General features: G+C 41.8%; 1 protein-coding gene across 3 annotated transcripts in view; it reads right to left on the reverse strand.

Moving 5' to 3' along the window:
• RCL1 (RNA terminal phosphate cyclase like 1) overlaps window positions 1-24,198 on the reverse strand; it is a 68,489-nt gene extending 44,291 nt beyond the window's left edge. For 2 of the 3 annotated variants that reach the window (XM_003823366.3, XM_055092184.1), the window contains exon 1: window positions 23,810-24,198. In XM_003823366.3, the coding sequence (XP_003823414.1) occupies window positions 23,810-23,945 (136 nt within the window). In that variant the 5' untranslated portion in view covers window positions 23,946-24,198. Of the gene's footprint in view, window positions 1-17,771; window positions 17,887-23,809 lie in introns of all 3 variants that reach the window. The other variant, XM_034967091.2, reaches the window with a different exon arrangement.
• Window positions 24,199-24,248: the final 50 nt, after the last annotated feature.

Consider the following 24,248-nt stretch of genomic DNA (forward strand, 5'->3'; position numbering starts at 1 on the left):
GAACATCACTAAAAAACATCTGAATTACAAACTAATCTCATTTAATGAGAACAGATGAAAAATCTTAAATAATATCTCAAAGTATGTTATTCTTAAATTACACATTTTTAAGATTACTACTGTGATTAAGAAAGATGCATCCCAAAAAGGGTTGCGGATAAAGCACAAGGAAAACAATAACATTAATTAAATATAATATTATATAAGCAGGGGGAAAAATTCAACTAACTGGCTTAATTATTCCAGAAAAACCACCCGATAAAATTTGGTATCTATTTCTCAGTCAAATTCTATTTTAAAAAGAACGGCAAATGAGTTTGCTAAATGTAACACAGAGTTTATATTTTAAAACAGAAGACTTTAAAGTTCACAGAGAATGTATCTTCATGGTAAAAGGATAGGCAAGATTTATAAATTGGATATTAAAACTATGAAGTATTGTTTATCAAAAGACTACACTGAAAGTGTCAAAAGACAAGTCAGAGTGGAATAAGATATGTGCAATCCTTTAACATATCCAGAATATACCAATGAATCAACAATTAAATAAGAAAAAGACAGAAAAATGAGCAAAATATCTGAATGGAGACTTCATAAAAGAGGATATCCAACTGACCAATACATCAAAGAAAAGGTGCTCAGATCAAGATGGCCAGCTAGAAATCCTTCACAAAGACGGCCCAAACAACAATTAAACAACTAGACTTTAACACAAATAACTGAGGAAGGGTGCCAGAGTGCATCAGAAGAGTTTATAAAAGAAACTCGAGATGACCACAAAGAGAGCAGAAGGAAATGCCAAGCTTCTATCACCCCAATCCCCAATCAGGATCAGCTGGGAACCAAAAGGACTTCTCCCTGCTGCAAGGAGGTAAGGAAGAGGATCCTAGCGATCCCTATCAATACCTTAGACACTTACAGACCTCACCACTGAGGAACCCTGCAGTCCTCAGAGGCCTAAGCTGCCTGGAGTATACATACGTAGCTGTGCTCCCCACAGAGAAGGAGTCAACACCATGCCCAGCTCCCTGTGGCATGCGCTACACTATCTTCGAATTAGAACTATGGCTGGAGTGTGTCTTGCTCCAGGAGCAAGCAGCAAAAACTCCCCTTTTCCCCTGAGGATACCCCCTAGACCAGTGGCCCAACATCCTCAAGCCGAGCTTTAAGCGGCTACTGTACCTTTCAGCATGGTGCCAAATGAAGATGGAGCCACTCCACCTACCCCTACCCCACCCCACTGGGCCAGATCTGATGCTTCCTGGGTAAAATTTAAAATTTGCAATTGCAAAAAAAAAAAAAAATACTGCAGCTTAAGACTTCAATGAATGAAATAAATATAATAGAACTAAAATAGCAGACATGATCAAGCATAAGACACAAATCTCTGAACTTGAAGATAAGTCTTTCAAAATTACCTACTCAAAGAAATAAGAAATGAGAATGAAAATGAAATGAGAACACCTACAAGACTTACAGGAAATCATTAAGCAAACAAATGTTCATGTTATGAAAGTTCCAGGAGGAGAAAAAAGGAAGCACAGAAAGCCTGCCAAATGAAATAGCTGAAAAGCTCCCAAGTCTGATAAGAGGTATGAACATACAAATCTAGGAAGCTCAAAGGTTCCAAAATAGATTCAACCCAAAAGGGTCTTCCCAAGGCATGTTAATAGTTAAACTGTCAAAAGTGAAAGATAAAAAGAGAATTCTAAAAACAGCAAGAGAAAAAGGCATCAAGTTAATACAAGGAAATCCCCATTACACTAAAAACAGATTTCTCCAGAGAAACCTTATAGACCATGAGAGAATAAGATGATATATTGAAAATGCTGAAAGAAAAAAAAAATGTCAACCAAAAACACTATACCCAAAAAAGCTATCCTTCAGAAATGAAGTCTTTCCCAGACAAGCAAAAACTGAGGAAATTCATTACTATTAGCCAGGCCTTACAAGAAATGCTCAAGAAGGTCCTACATCTAGAAATGAAAAAATGATAATCACTATCATGAAAAAACATGAAAGTATAAAACTCACTGGTAGAACAAATACACAAAGGACAAAGAGAAAAAAATCAAACCTTATCACTATAGAAAACCATCAAACTGCAATGATAAACAATAAGACAGGAAGAAAAAAAGGAGAAACGAATCAACCAGAAAACAATTTTTAAAAGGACAGGAGGCTAAGTACTGTGGCTCATGCCTAGAATCCCAACACTTTGGGAAGCCAAGGCAGGAGGATGATCATGCCCAGGAGTTGGCGACCAGCCTGGGCAACAAAGCGAGACCCCCATCTCTACAAAAAATACAAAAGCCGGGCATGGTGGCAAACACCTGTAGGGAGACCAGGCCGGAAAGATTGCTTGAGCCCAGGAGTTCAAGGTTGCAGTAAACTATGCTTGTATCACTGCACTTCAGCGTGGGCAACAAAGTCAGACCCTATCTCTAAAAAAAATTTTTTTAAATTTCAAAACCCCCTCATGATAAAAACTCTTACGTTAGGTATAGAAAGAACACACCTCAACACAATAAAGGCTGTATATGACAAACTCACAGCTAACATACTGAATGGGGGAAATTTCACTTTATTGTATTTTTTTTCATTATACTTTAAGTTCTAGGGTACATGTCCACAACGTGCTGGTTATATATGTATAAATGTGCCATGCTGGTGTGCTGCACCCATTAACTCGTCATTCCCCCCACCCCACGACAGGCCCCGGTGTGTGATGTTCCCCACTCTGTGTCCAAGTGTTCTCATTGTTCAATTCCCACCTATGAGTGAGAAAATGCAGTGTTTGGTTTTCTGTCCTTGCAATAGTTTGCTCAGAATGATGGTTTCCAGTTTTATCCATGTCCCTACAAAGGACCTGAACTCATCCTTTTTTATGGCTGCACAGTATTTCATGGTGTATATGTGCCACATTTTCTTAATCCGGTCTATCATTGATGGACATTTGGGTTGGTTCCAAGTCTTTCCTATTGTGAATAGTGCCGCAATAAACATACGTGTGCATGTGTCTTTGTAGTAGCATGATTTATAATCCTTTGGGTATATACCCAGTAATGGGATGGCTGGGTCAAATGGTATTTCTAGTTCTAGATCCATAAGGAATCGCCACACTGACTTCCACAATGGTTGAACTAGTTTACAGTCTCACCAACAGTGTAAAAGTGTTCCTATTTCTCCACATCCTCTCCAGCACCTGTTGTTTCCTGACTTTTTAATGATCGCCATTCTAACTGGTGTGAGATGGTATCTCACTGTGGTTTTGATTTGCATTTCTCTGATGGCCAGTGATGATGAACATTTTTCCACGTGTCTGTTGGCTGCATAAATGTCTTCTTTTGAGAAGTGTGTGTTCATATCCTTTGCCCACTTTTTGATGGGGTCGTTTGATTTTTTCTTGTAAATTTGTTTAAGTTCTTTGTAGATTCTCGATATTGGCCCTTTGTCAGATGGGTAGATTGCAAAAATTTTCTCCCATTCTGTAGGTTGCCTGTTCACTCTGATGGTAGTTTCTTTTGCTGTGCAGAAGCTCTTCAGTTTAATTAGATCAAATGGGGGAAATTTTAAAGCTTTTCCTCTAAGATCTGGAACAACTCAAGGATGCCTACTATCACCACTCCTACTGAACATAGTACTGGAAGTCCTATCCTAGCCAAAGCAATTAGGCAAGACAAAGAAATAAAGGGCATCCAAATCGGGAAGGAGGAAGTTAAGCTGTTCCCGTTTGCAGACAACATGATCTTATATATAGAAAACTCTTAAAGTACTGCCATGAACTCCTAGAACTGATAAACAAATTCAGTAGTTCTAAGATATAAAATCAATACACAAAAACCAGTAACATTTTTACATACTAACAATGAATTAGCAGAAAACAAAATCGATAAGCAATCGCATTTACAAGAACTAAAAAAAAACATAAAATACCTAGAAATAAATTTAACCAAGGAAGTGAAAGTTCTCTAAAAGGAAAACTTCAGGACACACACAAAAAAATGGAAACACATTCCATCTTTATCTACAGATTCAATGCAATCCCTATCAAAATACCAATGACATTATTTACAGAAACAGAAAAAAAAAACTAATATTCATATGGACCCGCAAAAGACCTTTAACAGCCAAAGCAATTCTGAGAAAAAAGAACAAAGCAAGAGGCATTACACTACGTGACTTTGAAATATACCACAAACTTTGTTATCCCAACCTTTCAGGAGGCCAAGGCAGGAGGATCATTTGAGCCCAGGAGATTGAGACCAACCTGCACAATATAGTGAAACCTCGTCTCTATTTCTAAAATTTAAAAATATACATAATGGTGCTGGGAAAACTATAGCCATATGAAGAAGAAAGGAACTAGATGCCTACTCTCATCATATTAAAAAAAAAATGAACTTAAAGACTTAAATGTAAGATCCAATACTATGAAACTACTAGAAGAAAACATTAGGGAAGCATTACAGGACGTTTATTCTGGGCAAACATTTTCTGGAGAAGACCTCAAAAGCATAGGCAACAAAAGAAAAACTAGGCAAAAGCAAAAGGGATTACAACAAACTAAAAAGCTTCTGCACAGCAAAGGAAACCATTGGAGTGAAGCTATGAAAGAAAAATACAAACTATCCATCCAACAAGGGATTAATAACCAGAATATACAAGGAACTCAACAGTACACACACAAAAATACAAATAATCCAATTTTAAAAGTCAGCAAAAAAGCTGAATAGACATCCCTCAAAAGACATACAAATGGCCAACAGGTATATGAAAAAGTGCTCAGCATCACTAATTATCAGGGAAATGCAAATCAAAACCACAATGAAATATCATCTCACCCCAGTTAGAATGGCAATTATTAAAAAGACAAAATATAACAAATGATGGCAAGGATACAAAAAGAAGGAACTTAAATACACTGTTGGTGGAAATGTAAATTAGTATAGCCATTATGGGAAACAGTACGGATATTCCTCAAAAACTAAAATTGAACTACCATATGATCCAGCAATCCCATTACTAGGTATATACCAAAAGGAAAGAAATCAATGTCAATGAGATATCTGCACTCTCAGGTTTATTAAACCACCATTCACAAACACATACATAACAGAATACTATTTAGCTATAAAAAAGAACGAAATTCTGTCACTGGCAGCAACATGAAGAGGCTTTTGTAGAACATTATGTTAAGTAAGATAAGCCAGACACAGAAAGATAAATACCACATATCTTGTGGAAGCTAAAAAAGTTGATCCCATAGCAAGCAGAGGATAGAATAGTGGTTACTAGAGGCGGGGAAAGGGAGGGGAGAAGGAAGGATAGCCAAAGGCTGGTTAACAAATATAAAAGTACAGGTAGATAAGAGAAATAAGTTCTAATGTTCTATAGCACTACAGAGTGACCATAATTAACAATAATTTACTGTATATTTTCTTTTTCCCTTTTTTTTTTTTGCAAAGATACAGGGTTTTGCTCTATTGCCCAGTGCAGTGGTGTGATCATGACTCACTGCAACGTCCAATTCCTGGGCTCAAGTGATCCTTCCACCTCAGCCTCCTGAGTAGCTGGGACAACAGGTGTGCACCACCACACCTGGCTAATTTTTTATTTTTATTTTTGTGGAGATGGGGTCTGCTATGTTGCCCAGGCTGGTGTATATTTTCAAATAGCTAGAACAGATTTTGAATGTTTTCAGCACAAAGAAATGTTTGAGGTGATGGATATGCTAACTACCCTGATTTTATCATTATATACTGAATACATGTATCAAAATATCACACTGTGACCAATAAATACTAAATACCTACAATTATTTGTGATCATTAAAAACAATGAAAGCAAAAGAAAGGGTGCTCAGTCTCATTAGTCACAGGGTAATATAAATTAAAACCACAATGAATGACTACAATACACCTACAAAACTGGTTAAAATTAAACAGACTGGCAATACCAAGTGCTGAATAGGATGTAGAGTAACTAGACCTCAGATATATTTACAGTCACTTTGTACAACCACTTGGGAAAACTAAACATAGGCACACCCTATGATCCAGCATTCAGGCAAGAGAAATACATATATATGTGCACCAAAAGACTGTACAAGAATATTCTTGGTATCACTGTTTTTAATAGTTAAAAACGGAAACAAGCCAAATTTTCATCAAAACTAAATTGTGGCACATTAAAAAAACAGAATAACATGACGTAGTAAAGAAAGTCAACAAACTACTGCTGCTACAACACGGAGATATGTCACAAACACAACAGAGCTAAAGAGGCCAGGCACACAAACAATTACGTACTATATGATTCCATTTACAAAAATTATAGTTAATATTTTAGAAACCTAATCCATGGTGTTAAAAGTTTAATGCTTACCTTGGCAGTGGGAGGGAATGGTGTGGCTGGGCACAAGCATGGGAGGATGCTGGCACACTGTTTCTTTTCATGGGTAATAGCTACATGGGTATGTCCACAGTAATAATTCATCAAACTGTACATTTATTGGTTATACACTTTTCTTAATATATGGTACGCTTCAGTAAAAATTTACTTAAAAAAATGAAAAACAAAGTTGAAGGAAAAAATACCTTTAAAAATATGAAAACTGGCAGGATGCGGTGGCTCAGGCCTGTAATCGTAGCACTTTGGGAGGCCAAAGCAGGCAGATCACTTGAGGATCACTTGAGGCCAGGAGTTCGAGACCAGCCTGGCCAACATGGTGAAACCCCATCTCTACCAAAAATACAAAAATTAGCTGGGCATAGTGGTGCACATCTGTAATCCCAGCTACTTGGGAGGCTGAGGCACAAGAATCGCTTGAACCCAGGAGGTGGAAGTTGCAGTGAGCCAAGATCACGCCACTGCATTCCAGCCTGGGTGACAGAGTGAGACTCCGTCTTCAAAACAAACGAAAAACAAAGAAAAAACCCAATCACGTCTCTAACTTCATGACACAGAAAAGCCATTAAAGGTATCTCAAGAAAAAAAGTAAAAGAAGATATCAATACAGGGAAGAAATATCAATTAAGGGAAAGGCTATGTTGCCAGTTAATGAAGAGAATTTCATATATTTTGATTCGATCTTGCATTCCATTTTTTCTTTTTCTTTTTTAAAAAGCACAGTCTTGGCCGGGCGCAGTGGCTCACACCTGTAATCCCAGCACTCTGGGAGGCCGAGGCGGGCAAATCAAAAGGTCAGGAGATCGAGACCAGCCCGGCCAACTTGGTGAAACCCCGTCTCTACTAAAACACAAAAAATTAGCCGGGTGTGGTGGCACATGCCTGTAGCCCCAGCTACTCGGGAGGCTGAGGCAGGGGAATCGCTTGAATCCAGGAGGCGGAGGTTGCAGTGAGCCAAGATCTTGCCACTGCACTCCAGCCTGGCGACAGAGCAAGACTCCATTTAAAAAAAAAGCATAGTCTCTAGCCAAGCAATTTCACATCTATGACTCTACCTATGGAAAAAGAAGAATGCTAGGATATACGTAAGAAACCTTTACTGCTGCTTTATTTAATGACAAACACTGAAGATCACTGAGTATCTATAGCTAAGGGAATGGCTAAATAAATTGGTATGTCTGTATTATGGAACAGTCTGTAGCCATTAAAAAAAAAACCTTAGGAAGCTCATACACTGCAATGGAATAATGATAATATTCTTGTGCTTTAAAAAAAAAAAACAGTGCACATATAGAAAAAGGTCTGGAAGACTGCTTCTTGGGAATATGATTGGTGAGCAACACAGCAAGAGTTAAGTAGCCAGAGGCAATAAAGGATGTAACCTGCACAGATTACTTTCAGTTTTAAATCATTAAGAATTGTTCCTCCAAACAAACATGTATTACTTTTATAATATAAAAATGAAATCAAAAACTTCTTTGCCCTCTATCTTCAAATTTTTCTAGATATCATGCTTTGCTTACATGAAAATCTACATTACCCTTGATTGTGATAATTTTCACAATCAAGGGCAACCTAATTCTCTGATTTATGCTGTTTTTACTGCCTTTCAAGTTTTTTATATCTGAACTCTTCAATACTAGTCCTCATGAACAAAATGGAAGAAAGTAATCCCTCTCTATGCCTATTTTACTAGAGCATTTCTTTCACCCTAAAAAACTACTAGACAGTGGTTCACACCTATAATCCCAGCACACTGGGAGGCCGAGGCAGGTGGATCACTTGAGCTCAGGAGTTCCGAGACCAGCCTGGGCAACATGGTGAAACCCTGTCTCTACAAAAAATACAAAAATTAGCCAGGCATAGTGGCGCACACCTATAGTCCCAGCTACTTGGGAGGCTGAAATAGGAGGATCACTTGAGCCCAGGAGGTGGAGGTGTCAATGAGGCGAGATCACACCACTGCACTCCAGCCTGGATGAAAGAAGGAGACCCTGTCCTAAAAAAAATAATAAAAAATTAAAAAATACTAGCGACAGAGTGATACATTATATAATAAAAGAGTCAATGTAGCACTAAGAGGATGTTAGCAATCCTAAATGTATCAAACAAAGCTGTAAAATATGCAAAGAAAAATTGATAGAAATGAACAAGAGACAAATCCACAATTATTGTCAGAGACCCCTCTCTCAATAATCAATAGAACTAGACAGAAAAATCAGCAAGGACAAAGAAGAACTCAGCACCACCATGAACCAATAGGATCTAATCAACATTTATAGGCCGGGCGCAGTGGCTCACGCCTGTAATCCCAGCACTTTGGGAGGCCGAGGCGGGTGGATCACGAGGTCAGGAGATCGAGACCATCCTGGCTAACACGGTGAAACCCCGTCTCTACTAAAAATACAAAAAATTAGCCGGGCGTGGTAGCGGGCGCCTGTAGTCCCAGCTACTCGGGAGGCTGAGGCAGGAGAATGGCGTGAACCCGGGAGGCGGAGCTTGCAGTGAGCCGAGATCGTGCCACTGCACTCTAGCCTGGGCGACAGAGCGAGACTCCGTCTCAAAAAAAAAAAAAAAAAAATTTATAGAGCACTCCACCCAACAAGAGAAGAATATATATTTGTTCTAAGTGTCCACAGAATATACACCAAGATAGACTATATCTTGGACCATTAAAAAAAACTCAATAAATTTAACAGAACTGAAATCATACAGAGAATGTTTTCTGACCGTAATGGAATGAAATTAAAATCAATAGCAGAAAATATCCAAACACATGGAAACTAAACAACAGACTTATAAATGACCCATAGCTGCCAGGCGCGGTAGCTCACACCTGTAATCCCAACGTTTTGGGAGGCTCAGGCAGGCAGATCACCTGAGGTCAGGAGTTCAAGGCCAACCTGACCAACATGGAGAAACCCTGTCTCTACGAAAAATACAAAATTAGCCAGGTGTGGTTGTGCATGCCTGTAATCCCAGCTACTTGGGAGGCTGAGGCAGGAGAATCACTTGAACCCGGGAGGCGAAGGTTGTGGTGAGCTGAGATCATGCCATTGCACTCCAGCCTGGACAACAAGAGTGAAACTCTGTCTCAAAAAAAAAAAAAACAAACAAACAAACAAACAAAAAAACCATAGGTCAAAGGATAGGAGTTTAAAGAAAATAAAAATTACGTTGACCTAAATGAAAATTAAAATGAAATATACCAAAATTTATGGGATACAACTAAGGCAATGTTGAGACAAAAATGTAATTGCTTTAAATGCATACACTAGGAAACAGAAAAAGTTCCCAATAATCTATGCTCCACCTCAAACACTTAGAAAAAGAGCAAAATAAACTCAAAGCAAGTGAAGGAAGGAAATAATAAAGAACAGAAATAAACTGAAAACTGAAAAGCAAGATAGAAAAATGAAAGAAACACAGAACCGGGTCTTTAAAGAGATCAATAAAATTGACAACGTCCAGCAAGACTGAACTAAAAGGTGAGGACACAGACAAGGCACCCCCACGCCCCCATAGACAAACACAATTAGCAACATCGGGAATAAAACAGGAGATATCACTACAGATCCTGCAGACATCAAAAGGATAATAAGGAAACACTGTAAACTCTACACATATTAATTCAACAAGTTAGATGAAACGGACCACTTCTTCAAAAAACACAAACTACCACAACTTACACATACAAAATACATCACTTGAATAGCCCTATAAACATTCAGGAAATGAAATGCATAATCTAAAAACTCCCAAAAAAGAAATCTCTTGGCCCATATGAAATTCTGCCAAACATTTAAAGAATTAAAAACAATTCTACACAATCTCTTTCAGAAAACAGGAAACTTTCCAATTGATTTAATTCAAACTAGCGCTACCCTGATACCAAAACCAGACCAAAGCAGCACAAAAAAAAAACTACAGAGCAATATTGCTCACGAACATACAAACAAAAGTCCTTAACAAAACATTAGCAAATAAAATTCAGCAATATATATGTAAGTATATATATGTGTGTGTCTGTGTGTGTGTGTGTGTGTGTGTGTGTGTGTGTGTGTGTGTGTAGATCAAGTAGAATCTATTCCAGGAATGCAAGGCTGGTTCAATATTTAAATATCAATCAAGGCAATACACCATATTTATAGGCTGAAGAAGAAAAATCACATGGTCACATCAACTGGTGCAGAAAAAGCATTGGACAAAATACAACACTCATTCATTGTTTAAAAAGACACTTAGAAAAACTGTAATAAAAGATTACTTTCTCAACTTGACTTTTTAAAATCTACATAAAATATATAGCTAACATACTTAGGGGGATGCTTTCCCCCTAAGATAGGGAACAAGGCAAGGATGTTCCCTCCCACCCATTTTACTTAACATGGTGCTAGAAATTCTAGCCAGTGCAATAAGACAGAAGGAAATAAAAGGAGTACATATCAAAAATGAAGAAATCAAACTGTTACTATTTGTAGACAACATGACCAGCTACACAGAAAATAAATTCCAAGGAAATGACAAGGGAAAAAAAAAACCTCCTAAATAAATTCAGCAATGCTGGAAGATACCAGATAAACATACAGACACACACACACACACACACACACACACACACACACACACACCCCAATGGTATTTCTATATACTAATAATGAACACAGAAACTAAAATTTAAAATATGATACACCATTTACAATTGCTCCAAAAAAACAACATATTTACAAACAATTCTAACAAAACATGTACTATACTTCTATGCTGAAAACTATATAACAGCAACAAAAGAAATAAAGACTGAGTTCCCCAGACTGAGAAGGCAAGCACAGCTGCTGGCCTCTGGGGAACAAAGGCAGTGATAGGTAGTGGCAGGCAGTCGCAGCACCAAGAATGGTCAAATGCTCTTCTCACCCCTCCTCCATCCACCAGCATGCTCTGCACCACCCGCAAGCCCTCAGCTACACCCACCACTGCCAGTCACCTGACCAGCTACCTGCCCACTGTCCCTGTGCCCATAGCATGGGGGAACTGATGAGTCAAAGAGAGTACAGCCTGGCCACTTGACCTACTTACCCTGCTGATTGTCTATTTCTATAAGAGTTTACTTTTCTAAAAACTTTTGTATATAAAACTTTTTTTTAAAACTGTCTCCAATTAATATTTGATCCAAAGAAGGATCTCTGGAAATTTGGGGTTTTTTGGTTTTGGCTTTTTTTTTCTTCTTCTTCTTCTTCTTCTTTTTAGAGACAGGCTGGAAGACCCAGGCTAGAATGTAGAAGCATGATCACGGCTCACTGTAACCTGGAACTCCTAGGCTCAAGTGATCCTCCTGCCTCAGCCTCCTCAAGTAGCTGGGACTACAGGTCCCACCTCACCAGGCAAGGTTTTTGGTTTTGTTTGTTTGTTTGTTTCGTTTTGCTTATTGTTTTGTTTGTTTTCTGTAGAGATGGGGTCTCGCCACGTTGCCCAGGCTGGAGGCTTCATTTCTAATCTTTCTATCCCCTCTTCATTGGCTTTGAGATACGCCTGCTGCTTCGGGCTCCTGAGGGCCTTCAGGGCCCCACATTAATGAGGCAGCCACCTAGCAAGTCTGACATGGCTGTCAGTGACCCACTGTTCCAGTCGCTCTCCATGTTGCATTCCACCCAACCGGAAGCAGAAGACACCGTCCGGCAGTTGGAGGTGCTCTCCACATAAAGCGACTTCCCCTGGTGCTTCCCAGCCACCCCATGACCTGGTGACAGACTTGGGAGAGCGGCTGAGTTGGCGTAGCTTTCAGTGGTAGCAATCCCACATTCCATGGGAGGAGTCCCATGACCTCATGGACCAGGACTTCATCCCTTCCAGTTCGCTGTTCCGGCAGGAGTCAGTGGCCGCCACCGTGTCCTCGCTGGCGTCAGCCGATCGTCCCCCCCACCGAGCAGCACCCCACCAGCGCACCGGCCACCGGCCGCTTTGACTAGCCATGCAGGCCAGGGGCATCGGGGCGTTGGACCGGGCAACACCGGCCGAGGCCTCCTCTACAGCCGGGAGTTTGGGCCCCTCCCACAGCTCCCGTCAACCTGGAGGACTTCAACAGCGTGAGACCCCTGGGCGACTGGACGGCAGGGCTCCCGCGCCCAGAACTTAACCCGTGTAAGTTCCACCGCAGCCGGCAGGCTGGCAGGCAAGTTCCATGTGGACAGCGTCAAGGAGCGCCCCTGGGAACGAGTTCGGCAGCTCTTTGGTCTTCAGTGTTAGCAAAGGCAGCCGTGCCGGCACCCACCCAGCAGTGGGGGCACCCTCCAGCCGCAGGCCCCCAACGTCTGGCCCATAGAGGCCCACCTGGGCACAGGCCCCGCTTTCAGCAATGCCCAAAGGCGACCTCCCCCCGGATAGCAGCTCCTTTACCAAGACTATTCCGACCCTGGGTCCCAAGGAACTGCTGAGCAGCAGGGACTGTCACCCTGTGCTGCTGCTCCCCTGGGCTTCTGTGCCACCCAGCCCAACTTCCCACTCTTCCTGCCCGACCAGATGTAGCTGCAGGTCTCGCTGCTCCATTACCAAGAGCTCGTGGCACCCTGTTCCTGCATCTTGGAGGAGCACAAGCCAAAAAAGATCACTACCCACACTTGGGATTACATAGGCAGCGGCAAAACCTACACAGACAGCTCTCGCCTCAAGAAACACCGCAAACCTACAGAGATGAGAAACCTTACCACTGGGCCTGAGATGGCCGTGAGTGGAAATCTGTCCTCTCAGATGAACTGACCAGGCACTATTGCCAACACACAGGGAACAGCCCGTTCCAATGCCAGAAGTACAACCCTGCATTTTCCAGGTCAGACTGCCTTGCCTTCCACATGAAGCACTTTTAAATCACAAACAGTGGATATGACCCACGCCGCCAGAAGAGAATTCAGTAGCTTTTTTTTTTAACCTTTCACACTGTCTCCCCAGTAAGAGGAGTCCACCTGGGAAGCACTACAATCATGGTCAAGTGCTGAACTGAGTCAACTTGTGAGTGAATAATCAAGAAAAATTAGGAATCCAAAAGCTAAAAATCAAAGAACAGGTGGGATCTGTGATCGGATCTACTGTCACTCCAATTCTAAATCCAACTCGAATATTCCTGGACTTAGAAAACACCAAGCAGGTGACTGCAAGTTGTGGATATAAGGGTATAAATGAAATCCCTAAGTTGAGGGGAGGGAAAACTAGAATTCCCTTGAATTGTGTTTTAATACGATATAAGCATGAAGAACACCTTGTATTCTCTTTACCTTCTAAAAATCATTATTATGATGTTAGAAGAAGAAATTCAGATACAGAAAATGTGTGTTAATATCCTAAATAATGGTGCTTGGTTAGTCTTGGTTCTAAAAAGCACTAAACGAGGAAGCCAAAGTTCTGTAACTGCTGCATACTTTGACAAGGAAAATCTACTTTTGTCTTCTGATCTACATTTATGACCTAAGTAAGATAAATAAGCCTTGTTTATGTCTTTAACATTTTGGTCAGATGCAGTGGCTCAACACCTGTAATTCTGACACTTTGGGAGGCCAAGACAGGAGGACTGCTTGAGCCCAGGAGTTCCTAGACCAGCCTGGACAAAACAGTAAACCCTACCTCTTAAAAAAAAAAAAAAAAAAAGGAAAAAGAAAAAGAAAAAAATTACCCAAGTGTGGTGGTACACACCTGTAGTCCTAACTACTCAGGAGGCTGAGGCAAGAGGATTGCTTGAGCCCAGGAATTCAAGGTTGCAGTGGGCTAAGGTCGCACCTCTGCACCCCAGCCTGTGCGACACAGCAAGATCCTGTCTTAAAAAAACAAAACAAAACAAAACAAAACTTACCATTTTTTGTAGTTTGTTATGCACTGTGGTTTCAGATGTGCAATAATTTGTCAAATGGTTTATTCCCAAGTATGCTTAAGACAGAATACAATTTTTTTCTATGTAGTTACCTGCCTTAATAAATATGTAATAAAAATTTAAACTACTTCCGTATATTTTTAAATAACAAAGTAAAAAAAATGAACATTTTGTAAACATTGAGAAATGAACATTTTGTGAACAAATGAACATTTCTCATCTCAAGATGAGAATTACGTTTTAAATAAACCTATAAGATTTCATCTGGGGAAAAGAAACAGATTTAAGTAAGTAGAGAGACAGATCATGTTCATGGATCAAAACCTCAACATAATAAAGACAACAATTATCCCCAAATGGACATATGGGTGTAATATAATTCTTGTCAAAATACTGGAAAGCTTTTTTGTATATTAGACAAGATTATTCTAAAATTTATATTGAAAGGCAAAGGAACTAGAATAACTAAAATGATTTTGAAAAACAAACTGGGAGGAATCAGTCTAACCAACTTCAAGACTCATTATACAGCTACAGTAAGTAATCAAGACTGTGTGATATACTGGCCAGGAGCTGTGGCTCACACCTGTAATCCCAGCACTTTGAGAGCCCAAGGCGGGTGGATTATTTGGGCTCAGAAGTTCGAGACCAGCCTGGCCAACATGGTGAAACCCCGCCTCTACAAAAATACAAAAAAAAAAAAAAAAAATAGCCAGGCGTGGTGGCACACGCCTATAATCCCAGATGCTCGGGAGACTGAGACAGGAGAATCGCTAGAACCTGGGAGGCGGAGGCTGCAGTGAGCCAAGATTGCACCACCGCACTCCAGCGGCAACAGAGCGAGATTCCGTCTCAAAAAAAAAGAAAAAAAGACTGTGTCGTATTGGCAAGAGACAGACATACAAATCAATGGAACAGAATTGAGAACCCAGAAAGAGATCCACACAAAAATGCTGAACTGATTTTGTACAAAGGCACAAAAGCAATTAAATGGAAAAAAGATGCCGTTTCAACAAATGATGCTTGGGCAATTGGCTTTCCATAGGCAAAAAAAAAAAAAAAAAAAGAATCGCAACCCAAGTCTCGCACCTAAAGCTAGGCAAAGAGTTCTTAGACTTAACACTAAAAGCACTGCCACAAAAGAAAAAAATCATAAATTCTACATCATTAAAATTAAAATATTTTCCTCTGGAAACCATATTAAGATAATAAGAAGACAAGGTGCACAGTGGGAGAAAATATTAACAAACTACAAATCTGCCAAAAGACTAGCATATATAAAGTAGTCTCAAAAGCAACAGTAGAGGCCAGGCACAGTGGTTCACACCTGTAATACCTTAGAAATTACACTTTGGAAAGGTGAGGCAGAAAGATGGCTTGAGGCCACAAATTCAAGACCAGCCTGGACAACATAGCGAGACTCCATCTCTACAAAAAGTTAAAATATTAGCCGGGCATGATGGTATGTGCCTGTAGTCCCAGCTACTTGGGAGGCTGAGATGAAAGATTTGCTTACGCCCAGGAAGCTGAGGCAGTAGTGAGCCATGATCGTGTCACTGTACTCAAGCCTGGATGAAAAAGCAAGACCCTATCTCAAAAAAACAAAACAAAACAGTTAATACAAACAATCCTATTAGAAATGGACAAAAGACTTGGAAAGATGTTTCACTTAAGACATCATTAGTCATTTGTAATACGCAAATTAAGACCACCCTGGGGCATCACTACATACCTATCAGAATAAAAGTAGTGATAACACCAAATGCTAGAAAGGATGCAGAGAAACTCAATCCCTCATACACTACAGATAGGAATATAAAATGGTACATCCAGGCCAGTGTGGTGGCTCACGCCTGTAATCCCAGCACTCTGGGAGGCCGAGCCAGGAGGATCACTTGAGGTCAGGAGTTTGAGACCAGCCTGGCCAACACAGTGAAACCCCATCTCTACCAAAAATATAAAAAATTAGCCAGGTGTGGTGGTGCACACCTGTAATCCCAGCTGCTCTGGAGGCTGAGGCAGGAGAATCACTTGAACCTGGGAGGCGGAGGTTGCAGTGAGCCAAGATCACATCACTGCATTCCAGCCTGGAAGTCAGAGTGAGATTCCATCTCAAAAAAAAAAAAAGTACATCCACACTGGAAAACAGGGCAGCAATATCTTAAAAAACTAAACATGCAACTACCATACAACCCTGCAAGAGCACTCCTGGGCATTTATTCCAGAGAAAGGAAGACTATGTTCACATAAAAAAATAAAAAAACCTGGCTGGGCATGGTGGTGCACACCTGTAATCCCAGCACTTTGGGAGGCTGAGGTGGGTGGATCACCTAATGTCAGGAGTTCGAGACCAGCCTGGCCAACGTGCCGAAACCCCGTCTCTACTAAAAATACAAAAATTAGCTGGGCATGGTGGTGGGTGCCTGTAATCCCAGCTACTCGGGAGGCTGAGGTGGGATAATCGCCTGAACCCGGGAGTGGGAGGGTGCAGTGAGCCAAGATCGTGCCACTGCACTCCAGCCTGGGCAACAGAGCTAGACATCATAAAAAATAAAAATAAAAAAAAAGAAAAACCTGTCCACAAATTTTTATAGCAGCCTTGTTCGAGATAGCCAAAAACTGGAAACAACCTAGATGTTTTTCAACAGGTAAATAAAAAGACTTGTGATATTTTCATACCATGAAATACTACTCAGCAACAAAAGGGAACAAACTTGATAAAAACATCTTAGATAAATCTCCAGAGAATCATGCTGACTGAAAAAAAGTCAGTCCTTATAGTGACTCTATATAACCTTAGGCTAATCACACACCCCCACGTGGCAGCAACAACCCATTTGAACGTCTGCCGTATCAACTTTTGATGATAGTCACCATGCCTACCACGGTGACCATGGGTGACAGGGAATCAGGGTTTGATTCCAGAGTCAGAGTCTGAGAAATGGCTACCACATCCAAGGAAGGTAGCAAGCATGCAAATTACCCACTCCCAACCCAGGGAGGTAGTGACAAAAAATAAAAATACAGGACTCATTCAAGGCCCTTCAAGTTTTTTCTTTTTAAAAATTTTTTAAATTTATAATATAAAATTTAAGAAAACAGAAAAAAGCCAATCCAAAGGTTACATACTATATGATTCCATTTATGGAGCAGTCTTCAAATGACAAAATTACAGAAATTAAAGAACAGATTAGAGACTGACAAGGGTTAAGGAAGAAGTGGGGGAAGGAGGAAACTGAGTGTGGCTACAAAAGAGCAACAAACGTGAAGAATCCTTGGAGTGATAGAAATGTTCTGTATCTCACTGTATCAATGTCAATAACCTAGTTCTAACATTGTACTATAGTTTTTCCATATATCACCATTGGGGGAAACTGGATAAAGTACAGACAGGATCTTTCTGCATTATTTATTACAACTGCATGTGAATCTACGATTATCTCAAAATAAAAAGTTTGTTTTCTTAAAAAAGATGGTAGATAGTTCCATCTGAAGTAGCACTTACGGCCAGGCACTGTGGCTCTTGCCTGTAATCTCAGCACTTTGGGACAGGTAGGCAGAAGGCTCACTGGACGCCAGTAGTTTGAGATCAGTCTGATCAACATAGTGAGATCCCATCTCTAAGAAAAAGAAGAAAAGAGAAACAGAGGAAGGAAGGGAGAAAAAGACGAAGGAGAGGAAGGGGAGGGAGGGAGAGGAGGGGGAGAGGGATGGGGGAGGGAGAGAGGGGGGAAGGGGAAAGGAAGAGAGGGAGGCAGAGAAGGGGAGGGAGAGAGGAAAAGAAAAGAAAAGAAAAGGCAAGGCATTTATACAACAGCTTCCAAACAACACTGTATCTGAAAACTGGTCATTAGGATTCTTGGCATTTGTCTTTAAAAAAAAAAAAAAAAGAAGAAGTCTTATTTTGGGCAGCCAAAAATCATCACTTGGAAGCATACTTTGTCATCAGAGGCACAAAAGGGTATGTTCCTTATTAACATGACATATTCAATCTACAGTTAGTAGTAAAGTTATCTGTTACGCCCCAAAACCAGTTGTCCATCAAGAATTCTGGGTCCCAAACCAGGCTGAAATAAAATATAGGCACATCCTCCTTTTAAAAGATCCAAGTTAGGAACAGCCAGATTTATTCCCAAAACAATGCACTGGTTTACCAAAACATGTTTTACCTTTCAAAGGACCTCTTTGTGGCATGCTTCCTCAGCACATTTTAAAGGACCCTTTTGATTAAAACTCCACTTAGCTCTTCTTTTTCAGAATCTTATCTGCTTAAGCCATATGGAGCACTCCCCCATGGGACCAAGTAACTCCTCTCAATATCACAGGGGAAGACACTAAGGCTTAGTTACATGACCTGCTCAGGATCCTGGGTAGTAGCAGTCCTGTCTTCTAACTCCTATATCACTGCTCTTGTTCAAGTCCATTATTTCTGCTATTCCAACTTTAAACAATTATTCTGGTGAGATTCTCTTCCATTTAGACCTCACATTATACAGAGACTGTTAAACTGAACCCTGCAGGACACAGTCCTCATGAAATCCAGAGATAGAGGCACTTTGGACAGCTGCTTTATAATACTGATGAGGAACACCCAGGTCCATCACGCTGTGAAATGAGAGAGAACAGGTCCTTCAGGCAGGAGCTGGCCACATTCTCTTTCCAGCTCTGTCCCTCAGTACACGTCTGTCTTCACCAACTGTCTTACCTAACTACGGGTTGCCTTTTTTACCTTGAGTAAAACAGCAGCAACAAGAAAAAATATTTACTTCCTCTTCAATGAAAGGAAGAGTACAATGAGATAAACTTAATTGTTCATGTTCCTCAAAACTGAAGCATAAATTATACATGTGGCTGGACAATTATAATCACCAGCCCGGGACCATCCTTCTTTGGGGTTCAGATTCTTTTCAGTATTTACAACCCCTTTGCAATGGAAGGTGACGGTTTTAAGAGATTCAATGATTTGCATGAAGTCACAGAGTTTGATCTGTGTCTCATTTGTTTCTAAATCCTTGTGTAGTCTTCTTGGTGTCACATGCTGCTATTCCTAATCATTAGGGATACAGGGAAAAGAAAAGGTTTAATTACTACTGTCAAGTAGGCCAGGATTTTTCTACATCAGCACTACTGACATTTTGAATGGAATAATTCTTTGTTGTAGGAGGCTGTCCTGTAGGATATTGAGCAGCATCCTTGGATTCTAACCACTAGAGGCCAGTAGCATTCCCCTCTGCCAAGCTGTGACAACCAAAAATGTCTCCAAATGCTCCCAAATGTCCCCCCACTGAACAAAAGTGCCCCTGGTTGAAAACCACTGTGCTTTACATATAACATACAAATATGTGGAAACAACCACCTAAGAGAAGAACGGCATAATTCTCTTCAAATATCTGAAAAATTTCCATATAGAAGCAGGAACAGATTTGGCATGCCAGGGAGCGGACCTATACCCAGTGGGTTCAAGCTACATAATAATAAAATCAGCTGACATTTATTCTTCCTATGTGCCAGGCACTGTTCAGTACACTTTGAAGTATTATTTCATTTAGTCCTCACAATAACCCTGTGAAATCAGTAGTACTGGCCCCACTTTACAGGTGAAAAAGTTGAGGCTCAGAAGAGAATAGTTAAAATAATTTGCCCAAGGACCAAGAGCTAATAGCGAAAGGCAGAACTCGTACTCAAACCAAGGTCCAATACTGACCCCAAGCTCTTAATTGCCAAGTATTATGACCATGACAAATTAAGGATTTTACCGCAGTAAAATAAAGAAAATAAAGAACTTTTTGACTTAAAAACTGTTTCTTTCATATAGAGATTTCTCAAAGAACTAAAAACAGAACTACCATATGGCCCAGCAATTCCACTACTGGGTATCTACCCAGAGGAAAAGACATCATTATACAAAAAAGACACCTGTACTTGTATGTTTATTGCAGCACTATTCACAATACCAAAGTGATGGAACTAACCTAAGTGTCCACCAATGGTTGACTGGATAAAGAAAATGTGGTACGTATACACTATGGAATACTACACAGCCATAAAAAAGAATGAAATCAGGCTGGGCATGGTTATTCATGCCTGTAATCCCAGCAATTTGGGAGGCTGAGGCAGGAGGACTGCTTGAGTCCAGGAGTTCAAGACCAGCCTTGGCAACATAGACAAGACCCGATCTCTACAAAAAAAATTTTAAAAATCAACTAGATGCTGTGGTACACATCTGTAGTTCCAGCTACTCAGGAAGCTAACGTGAGAGGATCACCTGAACCCAAGAGGTTGAGGCTACAGTGAGCCATGATCACACCACTGCACTCATGACAGAGTGAGACTCTGTCTCAAAAAAAAAAAAAAAAAAATCAAATAATGTCCTTTGCAACAACATGGAGCTAGAGGCCATTATCCTAAGAGAACTAATTCAGAAACAGAAAATCAAATACTCCATGTTCTTACTTATAAGTGGGAGCTGAACAATGGATACACATGGACTTAAACATGGAAATAACAAACACTGGGGACTCGAAAAGGAGGAAGATTGAGGGAGGTTGAAAAATTACCTATTGGGTACGATGTTCACTATTTGGATAATGGGTACACCAGAAGCCCAATCCCCGCCAGTAGGCAATATATCCATGTAACAAACATGCACATGTACCCCCAATTCTAAAATAAAATTTCTTTAAAAAAAGAACTGTTTATTTTGCAAACAATGATTTCCGCAGCCACCATCTCAATCCTATCTGTCCAGATCAGATCCAGAAAACCTGCCTTCCTTCGTAACTTTCAGGGAAGTGTCTGCTCTGAACTCCACTGAGCCCCTGTACAATACTCAATCCTTCCTATTTCAAGTTACTCAAACTTAGTAACATCCTACTTAGATGACAAGCTCCATGAGAACAGGGGCAACCAGCTTCTCACATATATTACACTCACCCCCAAAGCCTTGCACATACTGTAGCTCAATAAACACTTTCTAAATAAATGTTCCTGAGGCCGAAAGCCTCCCATACTACCCCTACCCTCCAAAGCCCACACCATGGAGGGATGTTTTAAGCAAGCACCTTGAAGAGATGTGATTCTTGCATTAGAACTGAAGATTTTATTGGATATGCTCTGAGTTTTTTCCAACTCTGAGAATCTGAGTCAGGAAAAGTCAGAAAGGGACAGATGACGGGCAACATAGGCTTCCGGCTACATCTTCAATCAAGCTACCAAGGACCCCCTTGACTGTGACCAGAAATCATGTGTCAGGGACTACATCTATTTATGTGTGCACGTATATGTATATACACTTACATGTACATGTATACATATACACATATACATGTATATCTGCAAATGCATATCTATCTCTCTGTTCCCTCTGTAAGAAATTAAGCATACAGGCTGGGCGCAGTGGCTCACACCTGTAATCCCAGCACTCTGGGAGGCCAAGGCAGGCGGATCACCTGAGGTCAGCAGTTTGATACAGCCTGGCCAACATGGTGAAACCCCATCTCTACTAAAAATACTCTACTAAAACTTAGCTGGGCATGGTGTAATCCCATGCCCTGTAATCCCAGCTACGAGGGAGGCTGAGGCAGAACTGCATGAACCCAGGAGGCGGAGGTTGCAGTGAGCCGAGATCGCACCACGGCACTCCAGCCTGGGAGACAGAGTAAGACTCTGTCTCAAAAAAAAAGAAAGAAATTAAGCAGACAAACATCTACAAGGTTTCTGAGGCCCTGAAGCCAGCGCAAGGATGTACAAATAACTAGGAGTCTCTTTCTTCCCCTGGTATATGAACGGGGTAAGGCAAATAATGCTCTACAGTTAATGTTCCCCATAAAATACCAGCACACCTGCCAAGCAGTTCTACCTCCCTCAGGTATCAGCGTCTGACACCCTTTCAAGAAAGTGCCAAGTGGCCAAGCCCTGTTCTTGGAAGAAACGGGAGCTCATATGTGTGAGATGCTTTGAAGAGATGCTCACATACAGTGGAGGGGGAGAAGGAGAAGCATACTTTGGAACATTAAATATTAAATTGGTGGCCACCTGTCAAGAGAAAAACTCTAAATAGAACTAGATTCATTTTAGAGAACCCAGGTTTCCAGGCTATACTTCCATTTCTCTGGAAAAAAAAAAAAAAAAAGTTATGCCTACTTTTATACAAAGTAGAAGCCCATCTTCTTACTATATCCAGCTAGTGGCAAGTTCTCTGAGCTAACCTGAGGGTAAAGAGGATGGAGAGCTGGCTGAGAATGCCACACAGCAATCAAGCAAACACTTTGCCCAAAGGTCAAACTAAGTGGAACCGTTGTTGACGGAAAAGTCGTGGCATAAACCATTTGTGGTCTCTCCTTAACTTTCTCAGTGTTTTTGAGCAGTAGAGAGAGGACAGGAACCACCAACACAAGTTTTTCCTACCATCACTAGGTTTCTCAGCACTGTACCTGGGATATTCTGCTTCTTTCCTTCCTAACCTATCTCCGTCAATAGCATGGCATCTTCTGCCCTTTATGTGCAACCAATTACCACCCAAGAGAGGCAGAGATCTAACTATCCAAAAAATGCATTCAGACAGATAAAACAAGAGCCAGTGCAAAATGAAACACATCAGCGCCGCCCAGGAAGCTTCCAGGACCAACCACAAACACTCTTTTTCAATTTACAGACAGGTTTTTTCCTTTTTCACCTGACTGCTGACTCGCCCAACTTGGGATAACCACCAGTCAGAAGCTTTTAAATGCATGTATCTCATTCCAGGGGGCCAGGTGTAAACCAAGGCCAGTTGAAAACCGGCGCCATTTAATGAGATGAGGGTTTAAATGGGCCTATTTCTTTTTAACCTACCATTGTGGAGCAAGAAGTGAGCTTGGAAGCCTGCAGTTTAGCGCTTGTCACCAACCCCTTTTCTAAAGACAAGGCAATTAGGCCCATGACTGTTAAAAATCTATCTCAAAGCTCTTGTCCTGCGCACATCAATCACAGTCACGGCTGAAAACAAACACAGAATTTTAAAAATTTCTTTATCCACACCCAAGGACAAGTGTGAGGGCAGCCGAGAAATCATGGCGACAGGAACAGCCGGTGTCCAAGGGGGCAGCTGCTTCTGAGACCTGCTTTGAGACAGGGCAGAGAACCAACCCAAGGTACTTTTCTCTCCCAATGTCTCTCCCCCGGCTCATTCACCACATTTCGGTCCAACAAACTGTTTTTCTCCTTTGGAGGTTTATGGCGAAGGCAAGAGGGGCAAAAGGGACGCGAAGGGGCGACGCCAGGGATTTGTTGCTACACGTAAAGCTGGAAAACGTGCAGCTGTTTACTACCAGCGCCCCGGAGACGCCGAGCGCAGCTTGCAGCTGAGCGCTTCCCTCGGGCCCCGACCCCGCCTCCCCCACCGTGCGTGCCCCTCCGGCTTTGGAGGCGACGCGCCACCTGCCCTCCCCGACGCGCTCGCCGGACGCCGAGCCCCCCAACCAACACCGCGCGGGCCCCCAGGGCATCAGCTCGGTCTCCCCTCAGCCCCCGCGCCCACGCCGCGCGCCGCCCACACCAAGTTACCTCGGAGGCCCGGGTTGTCTTCTCTGGCCCGAATCTTTCGGATTTTGACGGGGCGCCCGCTCAGAGTAGACAGGACCAGACGTTGGCGCAAGAAGTTGCACCCTGCGTAGCTGAGGGAGTGCGCCTGAGTCGCCATGTGCGCGCTCTCCGAAGAGACGTGAGCAGCCCGAGAGCGGCGACTTCGGACAGACGCGGGACTCGTGACTCCGATGGTGGTGGTGGCGGCGACACCGACGGCGGCGGCTCGGGCTGCCTCCAGCAGCCCAGACGCGTCCACGTGGTTTGGAACAGGAAGACGGAGAGACTAGACACCGGGTCAGAGGGGAGCGGGGCGGAGCCAGTGGCCACCTCCCCGCCTCCCTGCCCGACCGGGGCGGCCCCCGCTTCGGGCCACGCCGCTATTGGCCCGCGCCGGATCAGGGCGGTGCCCGCGCCGCGC

The sequence above is a fragment of the Pan paniscus genome, chromosome 11 (genome assembly GCF_029289425.2).
Source record: "Pan paniscus chromosome 11, NHGRI_mPanPan1-v2.0_pri, whole genome shotgun sequence".
Taxonomy (NCBI): Eukaryota; Metazoa; Chordata; class Mammalia; order Primates; family Hominidae; genus Pan; species Pan paniscus.